The following is a 19,778-nucleotide window of genomic DNA, read 5'->3' on the forward strand; positions in this document are numbered from 1 at the left end:
TTTTTCATAACGGTTGGAGGGCTTCAAGTCCGCAAATCGATACTTACAGGAAAATGCAGCCTTTTGAGCTGAGATATGAATTACGAAAAAAGCTAAAACTGTAGCTCGATATAGGGATGAATCATGTAATTACATTGTTTGTTAGACTGGTGGGAGTGCATGGGCTTTTATCCCTTTTAGTATTAAGGTGCAAGTGTGTGTTTGGGAATTTAAAAGAATGGGGGAGATGTGTGTTATGGATTTTGTAGCCTGTGGCAGAAAGCTCATTCTCTGTTGCTCTGCTCCCCACCTCAGTAGAACAGAACTAAAAACACACCAAGGCTCTGTGGGGCTGTCAAACTCAGGATTCACTAGCATGGCACAGTCTGAAGCTTGGACTCAGCTTTCAGTACATTTGCCAGCAAGGCTGGCCATTGCTGAATATAAACATCATCTTTGGCCTGTGCATATGAGTTATGTGATAAACACAAAACCATTTCCCCTGGACAAGATTGTCTTTAAGTGTCCACTTTATGCATCGTTACGCTCTGCAGTTTGAAACGGGAATAGTGATTGAGCCCATTAGCGCTGTGATGGAAGTGACGAATAGCCTGATGCGATAAACTGACCTGTGGCCCGAACACTGTGGGCAGAACACCCAGTTAAGTAGGGTGGCCATGCCTGTCCCCTTTCTATGCACATTTCCCATTCGTGAGGGAAAAATAAGGCTATGCACAGCTTTACATCGAGGCCAGATGGCAGAAAATGGATGAGGTGTCTGATAAAGTTTGCTTTCTTTCTTTCACTTATGCATCTCTTCTCTCTCATTTCAGATTATTCTGCAATGACTACAGCAAGATACAGACCTACTTGGGACTTGGTGCTCGATCCTCTTGTGTCGTGCAAACTCTGCCTTGGGGAATTTCCAGTGGAGCAGATGACAACAATCGCACAATGCCAATGCATCTTCTGTACTTTGGTTAGTAACCTTCAAACAATGTACGCGCCTTGGCTGGAATCGGTTCTGTTGTCCATACCGCCAAGATCTGTGCAAAGCCAACAAGAGCTATGCTTGAGGATTTGTGGGTTGTACGTGCCGCGCATGCATACATAGTTAATGCAGGCGTGTGCACATAGTCCCAGGGTTGTTGTGGTGCTTTTGCACCTCCTGTTGTATTACCCCGGTGCTTAATACCACACATACAGACCTGCGGGAAAATTCTGGGCTGCTTCAGGGAAAATTGAAGTGGTGAGGTTTATTGGACAGAAGCTCCCAAGATGTACCTTGCTGGTTCAGTCGCTGGCGTTTGGCCTAATCTCACTTGCAGCGCCTGTGAGAGGATAAGACGAAGGTAATCCTTATAGGTGCCACTTTCTCAGAGGGATAAAAATGTTATACTCATAATTATGTGCGTGTTTATGGAAGAGCGGGCACGCGGGGCTTATTCAGACCCATATTGTTATGATCCATTACCCGTTTGTGAGGTTGCGTTTGTTAAGTTGTGTGCCTTTCTTCATAAAAAAGCACATCTGAAAGAAAGAGGGGAACGGAATGTGTGTGTGTGTGTGTGTGTGTGAGGAGGGTGTTTTTGTGCTACATCAGCGACATTTCAAACAGAGAAGCCAAAGAGCAATCTCCTAAACGGCTGCGTGGAGCTTTTGACGTCTGGGTTTTGAAAAGCAGCGTGCCACAGAAAAGAAAGAGCCATCTGGTTAAGGTCATAAGTGTATTGAGAATGGCATGGGCGGGAAGCGAGTGGGCGTCGAGCTTCATCCATCTCCAGTTAAAAACAAAAGCCTAAAGTAGCTTCAGTATGTATTTACACAGGGAGAGCTTGGCTGGGTCGGGTCTAGAAGGGTAGTAAGGAAGAAGACTGTTGTTCAGTCGTTCGGTCGTGTCCGACTCTTCGTGACCCCATGGACCAGAGCACGCCAGGCAGACTAGTTTCAGTCAAAGAACACAATCCACTTTGTCCCCCCCCCCTTAAAAAAGAAATTAACAGGACTGAGTCTAAGCAACAGCCAGCAGAAAATTCTTTGGAGATTTTGGGGGGTGGCTAGAGGGTGCAAAACTCCCCCGTTGGCTTAAACAAAAAATGCAACCCAATTGACTTTCGGCTTCATTCTTCTGCAGCTTCATTCTTCTTGCCCAGGTGATGACTCTTTATTGCCTTCAGGCGCTGCACTTTGCAGCGCAGGAAGGTTTAAGGGCAACTCTGTGTTCCCTGGGCAGTGAGGTAGTTCTCTCTCCCCACCCCCCACCAACATTGCATATATTTCATTCACCAACATTTTAGCACCAGAACATCTAGCTCAATTATGCAAGGTTTCACAACAGCAACAAAACCCTTAGCTTGCTATGTTGTATTTTTAATATTCGGTTGGGAGCCGCCCAGAGTGGCTGGGGAAACCCTGCCAGATGGGTGGGGTATTATTATTATTATCATTATTATTATTATTATTATTTTGCTTTCTACTGCTAGTCGCAGGAGCAATTTCTGCACTCATACAAATTGCTGGTGACAAGCAGCAATCATCCCTTATAGAGCAGGTAACTGGCAAACTTTTAACTATTTTCTGGACCTCCCCGCCGTGTGCCTTTTCCTGCTTACCCACTTGCATGGTTGCAGCTGCTCGAGGTACCTGTTCCAAGCTTTTCAAATCCACGACTGGCAGCCCTGCACTTCGCTTTTCAGCCTGAAAGACAGCACCGGGCTGGTCTACACAGTCCTTTTGCTAAAGCAAGGTTGGGGAATCTTTTTCAGTGCCATGTTCCGTTCTGAGTAACCTTTCAAGGGGCAGGGGAGGAAGCAAACCAGAGCAGAGCAGCAAGTGTTAATTTGCAGCGCTCCCTTGGCAAGCAAGGCCTATTCTCAGTTCACGGACACATTCTAGCTCCACGAGGAGGCGAAGCAGGGTTGGTGAGCGGTGTGGCCTGGAGAGAAGAGGTGGCTGCGGAGAGTTCTGAAACCCAGACAGAGTGCTGCCCTGCTTAGGTTTCCCATTGCCTGAATTTTAACTATCCGGATAGTCAACAATTCTGTGGCTATACTCATTCCACATTCGGATGTTTTTGAGGTTCTCTTCCCTCCCCCTCAACAACTTTGTCTCCCCCCCCAAAAAAGCTCAACAACTTTGGCTTTCCTAAAGAAAGCTCAGCAACTCTGGCCAACCCAATGGGTAGATCATTGCCAGTTTTGTTTTTTTTTAAATAGTGTTTGTAGATCGCAGTCTCTTGGAAGTTGGACAGCCCTGCTCTAAAGCTTGCATTGTACTTCCATAAACCTCTGGGTCCCCCCCAAGCTGGCTAACATCTCCCTTTGTGTGTGCGTGGGAGCATTTTGGCTACATAAACAATGATACTGAAAGCCTGAATATTGTAAATAAAGGGAATGCTGGCAAGTGCCCTTTAAGGCAGGGTTCCTAGGAGCGATTGAGCCTAGGTACAAACTTGACTGTTCTTGACTCGTTGTTGTTGTTGTTGTTGTTGTTGTTGTTGAAATCGCTGGGTTTGGCTTTACTCCAAACTTTTTTTTATAGGGAATTGCAGCTCTGAGCAGCTTCCTTAAACTGGGGAGGTCTGCCATTTATTACAGTGCAGTATGTTGGTAGGAACTGCTGGAAGATCGCTCTCATTTTTGTGGGTGGAAAAATGAATGGAAAAAGAGCCTTGCAGAGATCTTTCAGAACTACACAGTCAGATCTAAGTGCACATCCTACGCCAACGTTTTAGTCTGCACCGGTAAAAGAGCATTATATAACTGAATAGCGCTCACTACATTGGCAACCCCTGAAGTGTTGCTGGAAAGGAGCTCATAAAGGATAATCTCCTTGACACATTAGCGTAATGTTGTCGTTTTTCAGTGGTGGTGGGGAGGAAATAGATCGGTCAGCTTAATTCACAATGTTATATTTTGGAACAGTTTCCTGTTACAAACCACCCCAATCACCTGTAAGCGATAGCAAGAGATTCCAGGGGTGGGTTGAGCACTTAACCAGGGTTTGTGTTTCTTTGTTGTTTTCCCGCACCCATGCCTCTCCCTGATTGCTAACTATGTGAGGGTGAGCGGCTGTTGGGCACTCAAGCCATCTTTAAATTAAAACACAATTCACGAGCAGAGAAGCACCTAAGAGTACTGCTAATTAATCTTTTCGGCAACAATTTCTGAAACTGCTTTCCTAGAATGTATTCCAGTTTCTCTGTTATTAATCTCACCGTCCGCAGCCAGTCACTTCCCCTAGTCATGCTTATCCCAGCTTCTTTTAACGGGTAGCCAGCGCTGTGCTGTGTCTCGGGGCAGCTTTGCGGGAGCATCTGCTGCCAATGCCCTTTGACATGTTCTCCAGCACACATGTAGCCCTGTGTCCTTTTTTTAAGGAAGCACCCCTCTCAGCTCCATCTGAGGCCTTGTATAAGCCACAGCCGTGATTAAAAATGCACTGATGCTTTACAGGGGAATTACTTGCCAGCCAAGCAGGATTAGCGCGGTACGAAGGTTGCAGAAACAGACCCGTTTCCTCGGCCCACGTTTCTCCACTGTGTGGGCGGGAAGAGCTTTCCAAGGTTGTCAAGCTGCCTGTTATCTTCTGGTGCAGAGGGAAAAAAGCACACACATAGCACTGGCCCTGGCATATTTGGCCAGCCTTGCTTGTAGAAGAAATGCAGTTGAAACGAGTTTGCAAAGAGGCAGGTAGAAGAGGGCAGGAGCTCCTGTTCAGAGAAGGGCTGTAGCTCAGCAGTAGAACACCTGCTTTGCATGCAGAAGTCCCTAGATTCAATCCCTGGCATCTCCATGAAGGGCTAGAGAGCCACTGGCGGTAATTGCAGATAATATGGAGCTAGAGAGACAAAGGTCTCTCTAGTACAAGGCAGCTTCCCATGAATGAACTGGTCCCCTGCTCACTTGCATTTGGAAGTGGAATGAGCAATGACACCCATGTATGGATGTTGTTCCTCTGTACTCAGTTGGATGCACATCCTCATGCAAGGGAATTATTATTGTTGTTGTTATTGCTGCTGCTTCTGCTGCTGCAATTTATACACCACTCTTTATCAAAAGATCCCTGGCAGTGTACAACATTAAAAACACATTACAGAACATCGATGATAAAAACATAATAAAAAAATACTGACAGGCAGTCTAATAATAAAATAGTAATCAAAATAACAGCCCTCCCCCCCCCCCACACACACTTTCACAGGCCATAGATGATGTAATAGCCATAGGCCTGGGTAAAGAGAAATGTTTTGCCTGGCACCTAAAGACATGTAATGATGACGCCAGGCGAGCCTCTCTGGGGAGAGCATTCCACAATCGGGGAGCCACCACAGAAAAGGCCCGCTCTCTTGTTGCCACCCTCCGAACCTCTCTGGGATGGGGGACATAGAGAAAGGCCTCAGATGACAAGCACAGGGCCGAGGCTGGGTTTGTACAGGGAGAGGTGATCCTTAAGATATTGAGGTCCTGAGCTGTGTAAGGCTTTATAGGTCAACACCAGCACTTTGAAGTGGGCCTGGAAACTAATCAGGAATTGCACCAGGATTGGAGTTATATGCTCAAATGATGTCCTAGTTACTTTGGCAGTAGAGACAAGGGTGCCCTCTTTCCCTGCCCCAAGCAGAGAGGATTGGAAAAACATTGGCACTAAGTGGACACCCCCCCCCAAAAAAAAAGTGTAAAGGGGTGGTAAGCAATGTGAACATGTGCGGTTCAATATCCTGTGCAACAACATTGAAAGAGATGTTATTTGTGACAGAGATAAAACAGCCCTCAGCGACATTTATCATCTGTATATAAAAATGCTTTAGCCCGAATGAATTATCAAGTAATTATTCAGATTATGAGAGCTCATGGCCGGTGTGTTTCATAAATGCAAAGCATGGGTTTTGCATTTCTTGAACTATATTTTGCTAGCTTTGATGCATGGATATGTTGTATGTCGCCATACAAGCATGCTACCTCTGGCTGTTTATGTGTAGCAACAGCTTATTGTGTTATGTGTCATGACACAGCTGCCACCCTTGCCCACTTGGCAGTTTACCTCTGCACTAAAAAGAACCTGGTGATAGTGGGAACAAACCTGGGTTGTTGTTGTTGTTGTTATTTATTTGTTAAATTTGCATACCACCCAGTACGTGTAGATCTCAGGGTAATGCATGGGTAGACCTGTATTAACACAACTGGACAGCCTGCCGTGTATTACAGGGGGATCTTCTATATCCTCTTTTGTTTGGAAGATGTTGGGAAAATAAAATAAAATTCCAGCTAACCTTGGTGGGAAGAAGCCCTTTTGTTTTAAATTAATCATTCACAAAAGTGTACTCATCTGTGTGTGGCTCTGTGGCTCAAATGTGAGGGCTAAATGCTGTCATCAGATATGCATGCAGTCTCATTTTAATACACATTTCTCTTTTGCACGTGGGGTAGCATTCTCGGTCGCTTTTGCAGCGTCCTGTTGGAAATCTCCATGTCCCTGCCTAGCCGGGACCCAGTACTGTGTGGTGTGTGGCTGATCATCATTAATGGTGCTCCTGTTGGAGAAAGATGTGCTTCTTTCTGTGAGCGCACAGAGCTGTGATGTGCACAGAGTTCCCCTGCCTGTATTTATTTCTCTGCAAAAGGCTGCTCTGCTTACACAAGGCAATTTGTGTATATATATTTCTTTGTTCATCCCAAATATTTATATCCCGCTGTTCAGCACGCAAGATGATCCCACAGCGGGTTGCCAGTAAAATACATAACCCAACAACCCAACCCGCAGGGAACACATCAACAAACTCTAAAAATATAAAATAGCAGCAAGATAAATAAACTGCACAGCAGCAGGCATAGAGGCCAATAAATCACCCACGGGGGTGTGCAAATAAATAAGTGTTTAATTGATGCCAGCAACTTAAGAGTTGGCATTGTTTGGGTTTGCGAGGGAGGTTGAGGTGCCTGAGAATACCCTTTCCCGTGTCACTGTATGTCTCATTGGAGGAAGAAGAGGGACCGTCAAATGTGCAACAGAGCAGTGCTCTGGAGAGCCTAGTCTCATTTGAGTGATTTGTAATAGGGCTGTGAACAGGAATCTCTCAGAGCAGATCCAGTCTCCTGAAAAGACCATGAAATAGGCCCGTTCTGCTTTAGGGTGTCCAGGTGGGGGTGCCTTGGGAGGAAAGATATCTACAACTTCCATCATCCCTAGCTAACAGAACCCATGGTCAGGGATGTTGGGAATTGTAGTCCAGAAACACCTAGAGGCGCAAGTTTTGGAAGACACTGCCTTGGTTCCCTCCCCTGAAGCCAAAGTGAAATTGAAATTGAAATGACCGCCTGTCCGTCTTCTGCCTAGCTGTGCCTCTTATTCCCACCACTCCATTCTCTTTAGAATCTGCATTTCTTAGTCATTGGGAACATTGGGAGAGAGAGAAGGAAGTTGGCCTCAGAGGTACTATAAAAGGAAAAAGAGAGCACAGCACCAAGTTGCCACATGTGTACATGCGTGTTTGCTTACAGTCCCATTCAGTGCACCCATTCCCTCCCATCGAGAGAGGCTGAGTGTGAGCAGAACACAAACCTATATGCTTTCCATTTCTTCTGCAACCGCTAATCTCCCAAAACCTGGATTCTCACTTAAAACCTATTAAACGTCATATGAAAGAAAGCTATGGCAACTGGGGGGTGGGCGGGAATCTGTTGGTGTGAATGGAGGCTGCCTGAGCGTGCTTGTGTGTGTGTGTGTTTTAAAAAGCATGGGTTCGTTTATGTAAAGCACAGTGGGTGGAAACAGCTATATAAAGAAAATGATTATAGCAAAATGCTCTAGTATTGTATCCTTGAAGATGGGAACGGCTTGGTTAGTTGCTAAGAGCATCGTGGAAAGAGCTGTGGGAATTCACAGTTCACACCACGAAGGATGAAAACATGTTATCAGTCTTAGAAAATGAAGCTGCCGCAAACTTGGTTTTAAATGTAGCTGTCAATAGGCCCTGTGTGCTGGGCTCTGAAGGGACCATAGAAGTGTACAAACAGTTCCAAGGATCATATGAATGAACTTAGTCCATAGCAGCCCCCCCCCCATGCCACAGTTGTTTCTGGTCATGTGACAGGCTGCTGTTGAAAGGGAAAGAGTTCAACACATCCCACTGGGCGAGCTGAACTGTAGCCATTGGGCTATCCTAAAATAGCCCTTTGGGTCCCTGGTGTCTGATTCTGTCATTCGTCAACCTTCTCTTGAGTCTGGTCAAGTCTGAGTCTGGTTCAGTCGTTCCTGTCAAACTATAGCTTGGTCATCAAGAACATGTATACCGGAGGTGGGGGAGGAAAGACCCTCATGCACCTTCTGCTTCATAAATGAATATAGTTTGCCATGAGGTCTGAATCGGGTCACCAGTCACCATTGTTTTCCCCCAAACCAGAAATGGAAAGCACTTCTGATCCTGGTTTGGAAGCAAACTATAGCCAGTTACAACCATAGTTACTGGTCTTTCATGAAGGTGACAGCAAACTATGGTTTGCCCTGAACCAATGATGTGCAGGAGGGCATTAACACAGAACACTGCTTACTCTAACAGGCTAGTGACGTGTTCACTAAATGAAAGTTGGCTTTCCTTTTAAGATGAAGGGTTGGCCAATCCTCACGTGGCAAACCAAGCTCTAAATAAACTATTCAAAGTTTCCCAGCTGGTGTCCAGGAAGTTGGGAGTCTAACCAACCACATGACTGTTTCCTTCCAATATATTACCCACCTGGTTAAAAAGGGAATGGGCATGTGCAGAGGAAAAGGTGCATGAGTCCCTCACTGCATGCTTGGCATCCAAACTGTGGTTCAGCCATATTGTTTCAACTGGGCCATGGGCAGGTCAGATTTTGTAGGAGCTGTCTGACGAGTGCAAATAGACATTCAAACCAGGGAGCAGAGGCCGGGGTCTTCTTGGGTGAGCAGCCAGGTATTGGAGAAGGAAGGTTAATAGCATGGGAAACGCTCAAGGAAGATCTGAAATAACGCTGCTCACAGACCCATCTGGATTTGCACCTTTTGGATGGCAGAACAACTGTTATTGTTTAAGCATATATTTCAATGGTGAATAATATTGACATCCACTGGGTCTGACTTTCTTACAGTGCCTGAAACAGTATGTGGAGATTTTGATCAAGGAAGGCTTAGAAACAGCCATTAGCTGCCCTGATGCCTCCTGCCCGAAGCGAGGTCATCTTCAAGAAAATGAAGTACGTTTCCTGACACGAATTTGTCTTACGTAAAAAGTTCAGCTCGGTTGTTATTGCAGATATTTGTGCGTGTTGCCGTTATGTAACTTCTGCTCCAAGCTCATTGTCTATCTTTGCCTGTTATCCCTTTAGTTATCACTATCATTAATCGGATGCTTGTATCTCTCTATCTCTCTCTCTCTTTCTCTCTCTCTCTCTTTAAAACAGATTGAGTGTATGGTTGCATCAGAAATCATGCAGAAGTATAAGAAGCTACAGTTTGAAAGAGGTATACAGCAGACATCCCAGGTGGCCCCAAACTGGGGGTTGTAGCCAACTAAATTCCACTCATAGTAGACCCACTGAAATTAATGTGCCCATGTTCATTAACTTCAAAGGGTCATCTCTGAGCATGACTAAAATTGGATTCAATCTTCTGTGTGGAAAATACATTTCCAAACCACGAGGAAGAGGCGCTTTACTTTTTTTTTTTTAACCATGTGGGATAGTCTCCCCATGGAAATTCGAAATGTGCTATCAATATTGTATTTCCAACAGATGTTAAAAACTTGCCTGTTCATCCAGGCATTTATTGATCTTGATTACATGCATTACCACCTATTGTAGACTCTGTTTTAATGAGGCTACAGATACTATTTAACAAGGTTCTTATTTATTTTTCTTATTTCTTCGTTATACAGTGGTGCCCCGCTAGACGAATGCCTCGCTAGACAAAAAACTCGCTAGACGAAAGGCATTCGCTAGCGAAAGGCTGTCCCGCAAGACGAATTTGTCAATGGGCTTGCCTCGCAAGACGAAAAGTTTTTTTTTTCCTGTCAAACCGCTATTTTCCCGTTGGTGCTTCGCAAGACAAAAAATTCGCTATACGGCAGCACTCGCAGAACGAATTATTTTCGTCTTGCGAGGCACCACTGTATGGTTGTACATCACTTGAAACATTTTATAAATAAAGCAGCGTAAAAAAAATTCTGCTTCTTAAAAACTTTTGCCTTATGCTTGAGCCAGGCCATTATCTTCCAAGGATAGGGATTTTCCATCCCTACCTTGAGATGCTGTGGATTGAACCCATGCAAAAGCATATTATATATGTGCTCCTTCACTGAGCTGTGGCCTTTTCCCAATTGCAATTTGTTTCCCCCGCAGAAGTGCTTTTGGATCCTTGTCGGACTTGGTGCCCATCCTCTTCCTGCCAAGCGGTTTGTCAGCTTCAGGAATCGGGCCCCCAGAACCCCCAGCTAGTACAATGCAAATCTTGCGACATAGAATTTTGCTCGGCGTGCAAATCCAATTGGCATCCAGGACAAGGCTGTCAAGAAAATATGCCAATCAGCTACCTTCCAGGGGAAACAAGGTATAGAATTGTACATTACCAATTGATGTTGGCATAGTTCTTAACGCATTAACAGCTTCGATCAGCAGTTATTGTTGTTTTTGTTTTTAAAAAAGACTGGTTTTCATTGTGATAGCCTCAGGTGTCTCCTTATTTACCTGTTATTTGAAGCCATTTCTCTCTCCCACCACAAGACTGAAGCAGAAAAAGCCAACTGGCAGATAGATTGACCCACCTCTGAAACCAGGTATATGCTAGGAATTCAAGGTTCTGGAAGTTATAGGATGTCACCTTGTCAATGTGGGTTACCTTTTGGGCTGTGGCTCTTTGTCCTGCTGTTTGGTAAGAAGTCCATGTTCTGATGGAAATATTCCACACCATGGCTTTTATCAGCACACCTGTGTTACTCAGTGGAATTCTAATGCTGCTGATCAGCATGAAAAAAAAGTTATGGAGCAGTCCACCACCACAAGTAACGTTGGAAGGAGCCCATAATTGTTTGCACAACTTAGCTGCCCCCACCACAAATCCTTGGTTTATACTTATTTGACTTATAAGACCTGGCAGACTTATTTGAGGTTTGTAGAAGCTATTAAGATTGAACGATAAAGATGAAGGATGTGTAGCTTCAGTGGAAACGAAAACCTGCCTTTGGTCTTGTGGCTGTGTGACAAATTCATGCAGACATAGGAATAGCTTCAGTCTGCGAAAGGGTCAGAGTGTTTTAAGAAATGCAGCTTTAAACAATCAAGAGCATTTTGTCAGGAATGAGCCAATTCCTAGCGAAGGTTTGCAGCCAACTGCAGAAAGCAGCCAGGAACAGAGAGGCTTAGATCAGTGGTGGCCAAACTCGGCCCTCCAGCTGTTTGGAGACTACAGTTCCCATCATCCCTGACCGCTGGTCCTGTTAGCTAGGGATGATGGGAGTTGTAGTCCAAAAACAGCTGGAGGGGCCGAGTTTGGCCACCACTGGCTTAGATTATACTTGGGCTGAGCAAAGACCACAACATACAAGGGTAAATCTTCTGGACATTGGAATGCCGGTTGCCAAGGGAACGACAGAGCAGGCTGGAACACATCCAAAGCTCTCAGAAAGCACAAACAGAGAAGGAAGCAATCTGTCAGAACTGGAAGAGGTTGGAGCTGATCCAATCTCTCCCAAGAGTTGTTGAATGGGAGGGCTGCTAGACAGGAAACAAAACAAGATACATAAGGTGCAAAAGTTCAATATTTTCTGTAGAAAACGGAAAGAGTCTTCAGAAGGATCATCTTGATTGATGATGCCTGAGGCTTTGTTAGAGCTGTCCGGAGCTATTTGTTTGTTTTTGCAATCCTCCTTTTTAATTAATGATGCTTACCGTGTTACCAAGCTGGGAACCTGGACTCACAACACATTTCTCCCATAAAATTTACAAAACGTCTCTTCCAGCTCTGCTTATAAAATGGAAGAAGATGATGCACCCATCAAACGCTGCCCGAAATGCAAAGTTTACATTGAACGGGATGAAGGCTGTGCCCAAATGATGTGCAAAAACTGTAAACATGCCTTTTGCTGGTACTGTTTGGAATCACTTGACGTAAGTATATGTAGCTGAGTTTAAGATTGGAAGATGAAATTCCTTGAAACTATGCCTGTAATGAGGGACCCAGGTGGCGCTGTGGGTTAAACCACAGAGTCTAGGGCTTGCTGATCAGAAGGTCGGCGGTTTGAATCCCTGCGACGGGGTGAGCTCCTGTTGTTCGGTCCCAGCTCCTGCCCACCTAGCAGTTCGAAAGCACGTCAAAGTGCAAGTAGATAAATAGGGACCACTCCGGCGGGAAGGTAAACGGCGTTTCCGTGCGCTGCTCTGGTTCACCAGAAAGCGGCTTTGTCATGCTGGCCACATGACCCGGAAGCTGTACACCGGCTCCCTCGGCCAGTAACGCGAGATGAGCGCCGCAACCCCAGAGTCGGACACGACTGGACTTAATGGTCAGGGGTCCCTTTACCTTTATGCCTGTAATAAATTCCTGTTAATTAAATAAAGCATTCAAAATGCCCATTGATATAATATTCAAAAACTGTAAAGGGAAGCATTGAAATGTTAAAAGTCCCAGAAAATTAGGTTGCCTCTCTAGACATAAATACAGACTGTGGCATACATTTAGCTGTACTGCAGGAAACAATTAGCAAGATACCATTGCATGAACTTACATTGTTACAAAAAGTTAAAGAGTTCATACATATTACCTGCTATCGAAAGCAAATTTAGCTTTGTTTTAGATATACAATTTTTGTTGCTAAATTTAGGGCTGTTTCTGGGTGGTGGTGGTTTTGTGAATTCTTAATATGATGGGCTGTTTAATCTTAAGTTATCGTACTGGACGTTTGGATGCGGGATGTTTTTGAATCTGCCTGTTAAATGTCGATTCTCTGCTGCTGTAAACTTTGTTGGTATGGGGTTTTTTGTTTTTTTTAAGGAATGAACTGTTTTGAAAAGTTAGGGTTACATTTTTTGTTACATAATATTGTTTAACTGTTATACCGATGATGGCACTTTGGGCATGGTTTAACTGCAGAAAAAGAGCACAAGAACAAACCCTGAAATGGGATGAATTGGGAGGAGGTCTTATTTGTACTATCTTAGGTTGGGCTGCTGCCAATTCTGTAGATTGCACAATGGCCCACTTTGCCCTATTCCTGTAAATAAGCGTTACTGGGTTCCATGGGGCCCTTTCTGCAGCTGATATTGACTTTGTGCTCCGTGCCATAGAGGTGAGCAGTCTGACTCATTTATGCTGGCTGTTAGCTGCTCCCTGTTCTAAAGGAGCCAACTCAGTGATGTCATTGCACTTGGCACAGCAGCAGAATCCATAGCTTTTGACGTTGCCATTGCATCGTGAAATGTGGCCGATGTGCCAAAAGTAGATAGAGGGAAAAAAATTGAAAATTGACCTCTGGGGGTGGGGGCAGAGAAACAGGGAGAAGTACCATTCACTCCTCTCTCTAGCCTGTGGCAGGATCCTGGAACTGCAGTCCTTTGCACATTTACTTGGGAGTAAGCCCTGCTTGCTAAACCCTGTAGGACTTCTTTCTGAGTACAGAATTGGACGCCCAATCGAAATAATTCAGCCCTCATCACAAATCAGGTTTATTACCAAAATTTGCAGACTTCCAGCTGTTTGCTGAAGACAAGAAGCAATTGAAATAGCTCAACACAATGGGTGCTTCAATTAGTTTCCCGAAAATTCAGCTGAAATTGCAACCATACCTGCTAAGTGAAAAGGTTTTGTAACCTTTTGACTGCTTGTCAAGAGTCAAGTTCTTAACCACGGCTGAAATAATATATATGCATGTTTCCCCCTTTTCTTTTATTGACACTTTGCAGGATGACTTCCTACTTATACATTATGACAAGGGACCTTGCCGAAATAAGCTCGGTCATTCCAGGGCATCAGTTATTTGGCACAGAACACAGGTAGGTGTCAATGTGACTTTGCGTATCTGCTGGTTCCCCGCCCCACCCCCCAATTTTCGTCTTATTCATTTAAAAAGTGAATGTGGGGAATTGTGAATCAGAGGAGGGGAAATGGCATGAGGTAAATGGGAAGGTTTTAAAAAGCAATGTTAGCCTGATGAAAGCTGATCTGAGGTGCAGAAATAATAGTTCCTCTTCAAGGTGGGGAGACTATATATAGAGCAGGCATCCCCAAACTCGGCCCTCCAGCTGTTTTGGGACTACAATTCCCATCATCCCTGACCACTGGTCCTGTTAGCTAGGGATGATGGGATTTGTAGTCCCAAAACAGCTGGAGGGCCAAGTTTGGGGGTGCCTGCTATAGAGTCACATTGCAGGAAAATAGAGGCAATTACCCAACTTGCAATGAGGTGGAGAGTAAGGCAAAATTGGGGTCTCAGTCAGTTATTCTCTGTAGTTTCTGTGGGTCTGTAGCTGCTGGATTTCTGTTGCAGGATTTACAGACATCAGTCCGCAAACCCAAGATGACATAATTTGATCGAGGTGGCCCACAAGACAGATTGATAGCCATTAAAACCTACCATGTTTATTTTGACATAGAAGAACCTTGGAATAATAATATTAAAGAGCAACTGAGCTTTTATTACTACAGCAGGCATGCTGTTGCAATGGGGAGCTGTGTTTCTCGTGCCAAAATTACACTTCGCAGATGATGTATAGCAGGAGATTGCAGAGAGGGAAGCAGACGTATTTTTCAGGGGATTCGGGGGAAGCACGTGTTAAGCACAATAATAAATTCGCCGCTGCACAAAAATATAAATATTTAAGGCTTTATGGGGTGGGGTGGGGAGGGAAATGAAATGAAATGAAAACCTCCAAGTATACCATTATATAATACAGTAAGTAATGCATACCATTCCTTATTTTGAATGTTGTTCAACAGTACCACCTGCTGGCCAAAAACAAATTGACTTTTTCAGGACCAATAAAGAGAAAGTTAAGTAACCTGAATCTGATGCAAAAAGAAAGAATGATTATTATAAAGTGGCTTTTTTTTTTTAGTAAGAAAAACCCTCCACCCAAATCATCCTTGTTTAACTTAAGACAGTTATGTTAATGGATTATTACGTCAAACACTAAAGGCCGCACCTGTTGCGCTTTTCTTTAGCTGGACAATTTTATAAATCATTGGAATCATACTTTTCAAGTAGGCCAGCAATCTGGAGATTCTGATCTTCCATGAAACTGAATCCTTAGATGCATATTGAACAATACCCTTCTGAATCCCATACCTCCTCATAGGCTACCCCGAGGAGTGTGTAATTCCATGGATAAGCTCAGGGCCTTTCATGAGACAGGTGACAGGGGTGCAAAACAATTGAAATTGCAGTTGCCAGCCCTTTATTCTAGTGTGTGTGTGTGTGTAGCAACAGTGTCCAACCCCTTGCCACAGAACAGTTTGGAAGGGGGCAAGGAGAACTCTTCCCCCAGTCCCCCTACAAGCAGATTATTTGCGAACAACTGCTCTCATAAGTGATCTTCTTTATTTTTTCTTTTTTATCCAGGTCGTGGGGATCTTTGCAGGGTTTGGTCTGTTACTGTTAGTGGCCTCCCCTTTCCTTCTGCTTGCTACCCCATTCGTGCTTTGCTGCAAGTGCAAATGTAGTAAAGGAGACGATGACCCCCTCCCGACTTAAGGTGGAGTGAAAGTGGGACTGGCTCATCATCGCAGTGCATTTCCTACCCACCCACCCACCCCCTTCTTGCACTTGACATTGTGTTGGCCTTACTCGCCCTGATTCCCGACGTTGCAGGAGACAGGAGGCGCCACGATTCCCAGCGATCTCGCTCGCAAGTCGGTTTGCAGAGTGCAAGGCATATCCTGGTGTGTTTTAGGGGGGCTAGCGTGAAGCAAGCTGGGACGTCAGAAACATCATGTGTTCAGTAACGCACGGCTACGTTGGCAGATGTGGAACTGAGACGCTACGGTGTCAAAACAAAGCCCGTTCAGCATATCTATTTGCATCAAATTGAGGTGTTAGACATGTGTGTTTTAAGAATCGCTTACCATTAAAAAAAAAAAAATCAGCCCATTTTAAAGTGTGACTTTACATATCTGTCTAATGAAACTGAAGTCTCTGTTGATATTTGCCCTGGGAAAATGTTGAGCATCCACACACCCCTGAAGCTGTTTCCCATGCAACATTATACAAACAATCTGGTCAAGTACGTATAGGCCAGGAATGTTTGAGGGTGGGGGCTGATGCAGCCCTCCAAGCAAATGTTTCTGCATCCCTTATGCCACTAAATTTGGTAGTGACAGCAAAAAAGTAGACACTGCCCGGGGGGAAGGGGGGAATTGAAACCTTTCTGCCCACCCCTGCACCTGATAGGGATGCAAATCCCCATTTCCCCATAATGGGGAATTGGATAGGGTTGGGCTGTAGCCCCCACTTCTCAGCTGATCTGCATGCATATGTGTGTTGTCCGTGAGCATGTGAGAATATGGGGGGGGGGGGGTCGAGCTGCACCCACCGCTGGCATGGAGGGTTAGCAAAGTATGAATGTGTCCATAGAAAAAGGTTAGGCACCCCTGATCTAGGGCATCCTGTGCCTATGGCTTTTCAGTAGGTTGCCTCCTAGCATTTTGGGAAACGTGAACTATTTGTGTGAATGCACATTTGTTCTTTGGAACAGAAAAATGAACTGTAAACCATTGAGGCTGAGATACACAACCCAGACCTGTTATTATTATCAAGGCTCTTTTTTAAAAAACAAACAAACAAACAGATGTTGGTATTCCTTTTTTTTGAAAGTCTGTCCAACATTCTTTTCTACATCTCTCATGCCTGTTACGTGGCTACGTGTTGCATAAATAGGGCTATCTTTTTATGTACCTATATGTCTGTTTAAGCCAAATAGATCTTCTCCTGAATAGAATGAAGAGGGAAGAAGGAAAGAGAGTAGTATTGAGCCTTACATCCATCTCAGCGCATGAGATGCAAATTTACAATCATCTCCACCCTATAGAGTATGCAGATTTTTACGCTCTCTTGAGTTTGCTTTGTTTTCACTTTTGTTTGATGAATGCAAGCGCCCTCAGTTGTAATAATATAGAGTCTTTTGAGATTGATAGGGTTTTCCATCCATTTTTAAAACAGTTATATCTCGTGCTGTATGATACTGTGACAACAAACATTTTGTTCTGTTTGTTTTTAAGCAGCCCTCTCCTCCCACTTTCTTTTTTCCTTTGTTTATCATTTTGCTGCTCTGTTTGTTGTCCCGAGTCTTGCCTAAAGTGAGGTGCTGCTGTTATCCTGAAGGAGAACGATGTGGACACCAACTTACTATATCGATAGGCTACTCTGTGTGATTCTTTCCTGCTGCTTTGGGTGAGAACTGTAAACAAACTCTTTTAAAAGCACGTAAGTTTCCATAGTAGGAAAAAGTATGAGTTGAAAATGTAGTATATAATCAATATGAAACGTGATCCCGAAGAATGAAGGGAATGGGAAATCTTTCGATGCCTGTGCAATGACAGTGAACAGGAGCTAGGCCTACATCTCAGGTAGGTGACTACCAAAAATTTCCAGGCATTCCCAGTACACAGCAGTGGGGATTGAGCAGGTAGCATGTGAATCTAATGTACACCTGGTTCATGCTGTTCCCCACATGCCAAATAATCGACCCATTGATTGCAGGAGGGAAAGGAACCTGTTCTGTCTATCTTTGGACCTTGTTTTATATACTAATTCGCCCAATCAGCAGCAGCATATGTTGCTGTGGAGGTGTCCCCTCAAACATCAGAGTGAGGATGGTTTGCCTGCTCCCTGTCAAGTTGCACAGGCCGTCACGTATGGAAACACTTAGTCCTCTGCTGTGTTTTCAGCTATTCCGTTTACGAAGTTAACAAATTCACTGCCTGGCTCTCCCGTTTCTCACCCTTTCAAATAAAGATGGAGCTGAGGCAGCGAGCATCGGTGAAAAGTGGAGGAGACCCGCTAAGGTGGGCACTCGCTTTTGTTCTCTCTGGTTACCTCAGGTCGCAGACTGCGACTTTGTTTTGTGTGTGCTTGCATGTGGGTGGGTACAGAACCCCCAGAGGCGTTCTGTCCATCTGACGCCATCAGACGGCAAAAAAATCCAAAGTTGCATCGCGCTAGAAGCAAAATGACGTTAGAGGCACACTTCTTTACTTGCCTTCAGGTTGCAGCTTCCATCTTATCTTTGGAAGTCAAGCTCTTCCTAACATATCACTTCCTCAAATAATACTTCAATGGGGGGGGGGGACCTCCTTTAAAATTAGACACTGAAATCGCTTTTGCATCCTGCATATCAGACACATCACACTGTATTTTAAGTTTGGGTCCTTGCTTTGAATCAAGTAGTTGCCATTTGTCAGGAATCACATATTTTGACTGTCAGTATTTCTTTGAAATGGGCTGGGGGGGGGTGTGTGATATAACATGAACTTATTTAAACTTTACATTTCAAGCCTCTGTAGAGGAACATCAGATATTAGCATTTTTATTGTCATTCTAATGAAGGGTGGACCTCATCTCCTGGTATCACTTGTATTTTATTTCTGTACTGTTGCTGCTTTTAGTGAATTGCCTTAAATCCCATTTTAGTGGACATAATGTGTTTTCTTTTGGACGATACTGATGTAAAGCTCATTCTGTGGCCTAGGACGTTCCAACCCCTACCAGCTGACCTGGGTTATACTTCTGCACACTCTAAAATGAAGAGCAGCAACTAGCAAAATGTTCTGCTACACCTGGTCCCTAAACTTTAGACCAAACTTCAGTGTATGCCAAATTGAGCTTCATCTATGTGGGCAAGTCATTTCGACTGCATCTTTCATCACCCACCTATAAACAAACCTGATTTTGCAGATGTCTTGTGACTTTCAAGCTTCTTTGGGAAGCATTTGGGGTACAATTCTGGTTGTCTTCACCTTCAACCCTTGTACTATACAAAGTCATCGTTTTTCTAACGTTGGGCATGGCAGTGTTTTAGATGTTTTATTCTGTGTACCTTTGGCTGCAAAAAATAAATCAAAACTATTTAGACCAATTTTCGTATGCAACGAATGGTCTAGTGTAGTTAGCACAATATCTTTTTGTCTGAGAAGCAGAGCGACAGAAATTTTGGACATATGAACCATGTTAAGAAATATATACAAATAATTGTTTGCAATTGTAAATATTTGGCAGGGGGAGAAAGTAATACCGTATATTTCCATGTATAAGACATCCCCATGTATAAGACTCCAAATTAAGAAAACACCCCTCAGCACTACCTGTGTATAAGATGAGCCCAAATTTTAAACCTAGTTTTTTGGCAAAAAACAACAACAACAACAACCCAGTCTTATACACGGAAAAATACGGTAGTTTATTTCCTAGAGCTGCTTCCTCTATGGGTTTGGGTTTCTGAATTACTTGATCTTCTTTGCAGTATCGCACCAATGCATTAGTAATCCATCATTGTTCCTTTTTGATTTTCAGACTTTGTTCCTGCTGCTATGCATGCACACAATGTGTCACAGTTTTCAGTTCCTGCTCATTTGTTTTTAATGAACGTGAGTGCATATACATGCTTGTTGATTTCTTTTTAAGTCCACCTGAGGCAATGCTGTGATTGCACCAAGATCCTTTGAAGGCCTTGTTTTAACCCATACTTCAATTTGAGTTCCTGTGCATCAGTAGTAACCTGTAGGAGAGAGGGTGGCACAAAAGAAAGGTGAACTAAAAACTGCAGCAAATTCCAAAAATAGTGTTGAAAAAAGTCTTGAGC

General features: G+C 44.1%; 1 protein-coding gene across 1 annotated transcript in view; it reads left to right on the forward strand.

Moving 5' to 3' along the window:
* RNF144A (ring finger protein 144A) overlaps positions 1–16,079 on the forward strand; it is a 47,134-nt gene extending 31,055 nt beyond the window's left edge. Inside the window, exons 2-8 of the mRNA XM_033143057.1 lie at positions 813–958; positions 9,087–9,191; positions 9,399–9,459; positions 10,335–10,542; positions 11,951–12,098; positions 13,890–13,979; positions 15,545–16,079. Coding sequence (XP_032998948.1) covers positions 824–958; positions 9,087–9,191; positions 9,399–9,459; positions 10,335–10,542; positions 11,951–12,098; positions 13,890–13,979; positions 15,545–15,676 — 879 coding nt within the window. The 5' untranslated portion in view covers positions 813–823 and the 3' untranslated portion in view covers positions 15,677–16,079. The remainder of the gene's footprint in view (positions 1–812; positions 959–9,086; positions 9,192–9,398; positions 9,460–10,334; positions 10,543–11,950; positions 12,099–13,889; positions 13,980–15,544) is intronic.
* The last annotated feature ends 3,699 nt before the right edge of the window (positions 16,080–19,778 follow it).

Source organism: Lacerta agilis, chromosome 3 (assembly GCF_009819535.1).
Source record: "Lacerta agilis isolate rLacAgi1 chromosome 3, rLacAgi1.pri, whole genome shotgun sequence".
Taxonomy (NCBI): domain Eukaryota; kingdom Metazoa; phylum Chordata; class Lepidosauria; order Squamata; family Lacertidae; genus Lacerta; species Lacerta agilis.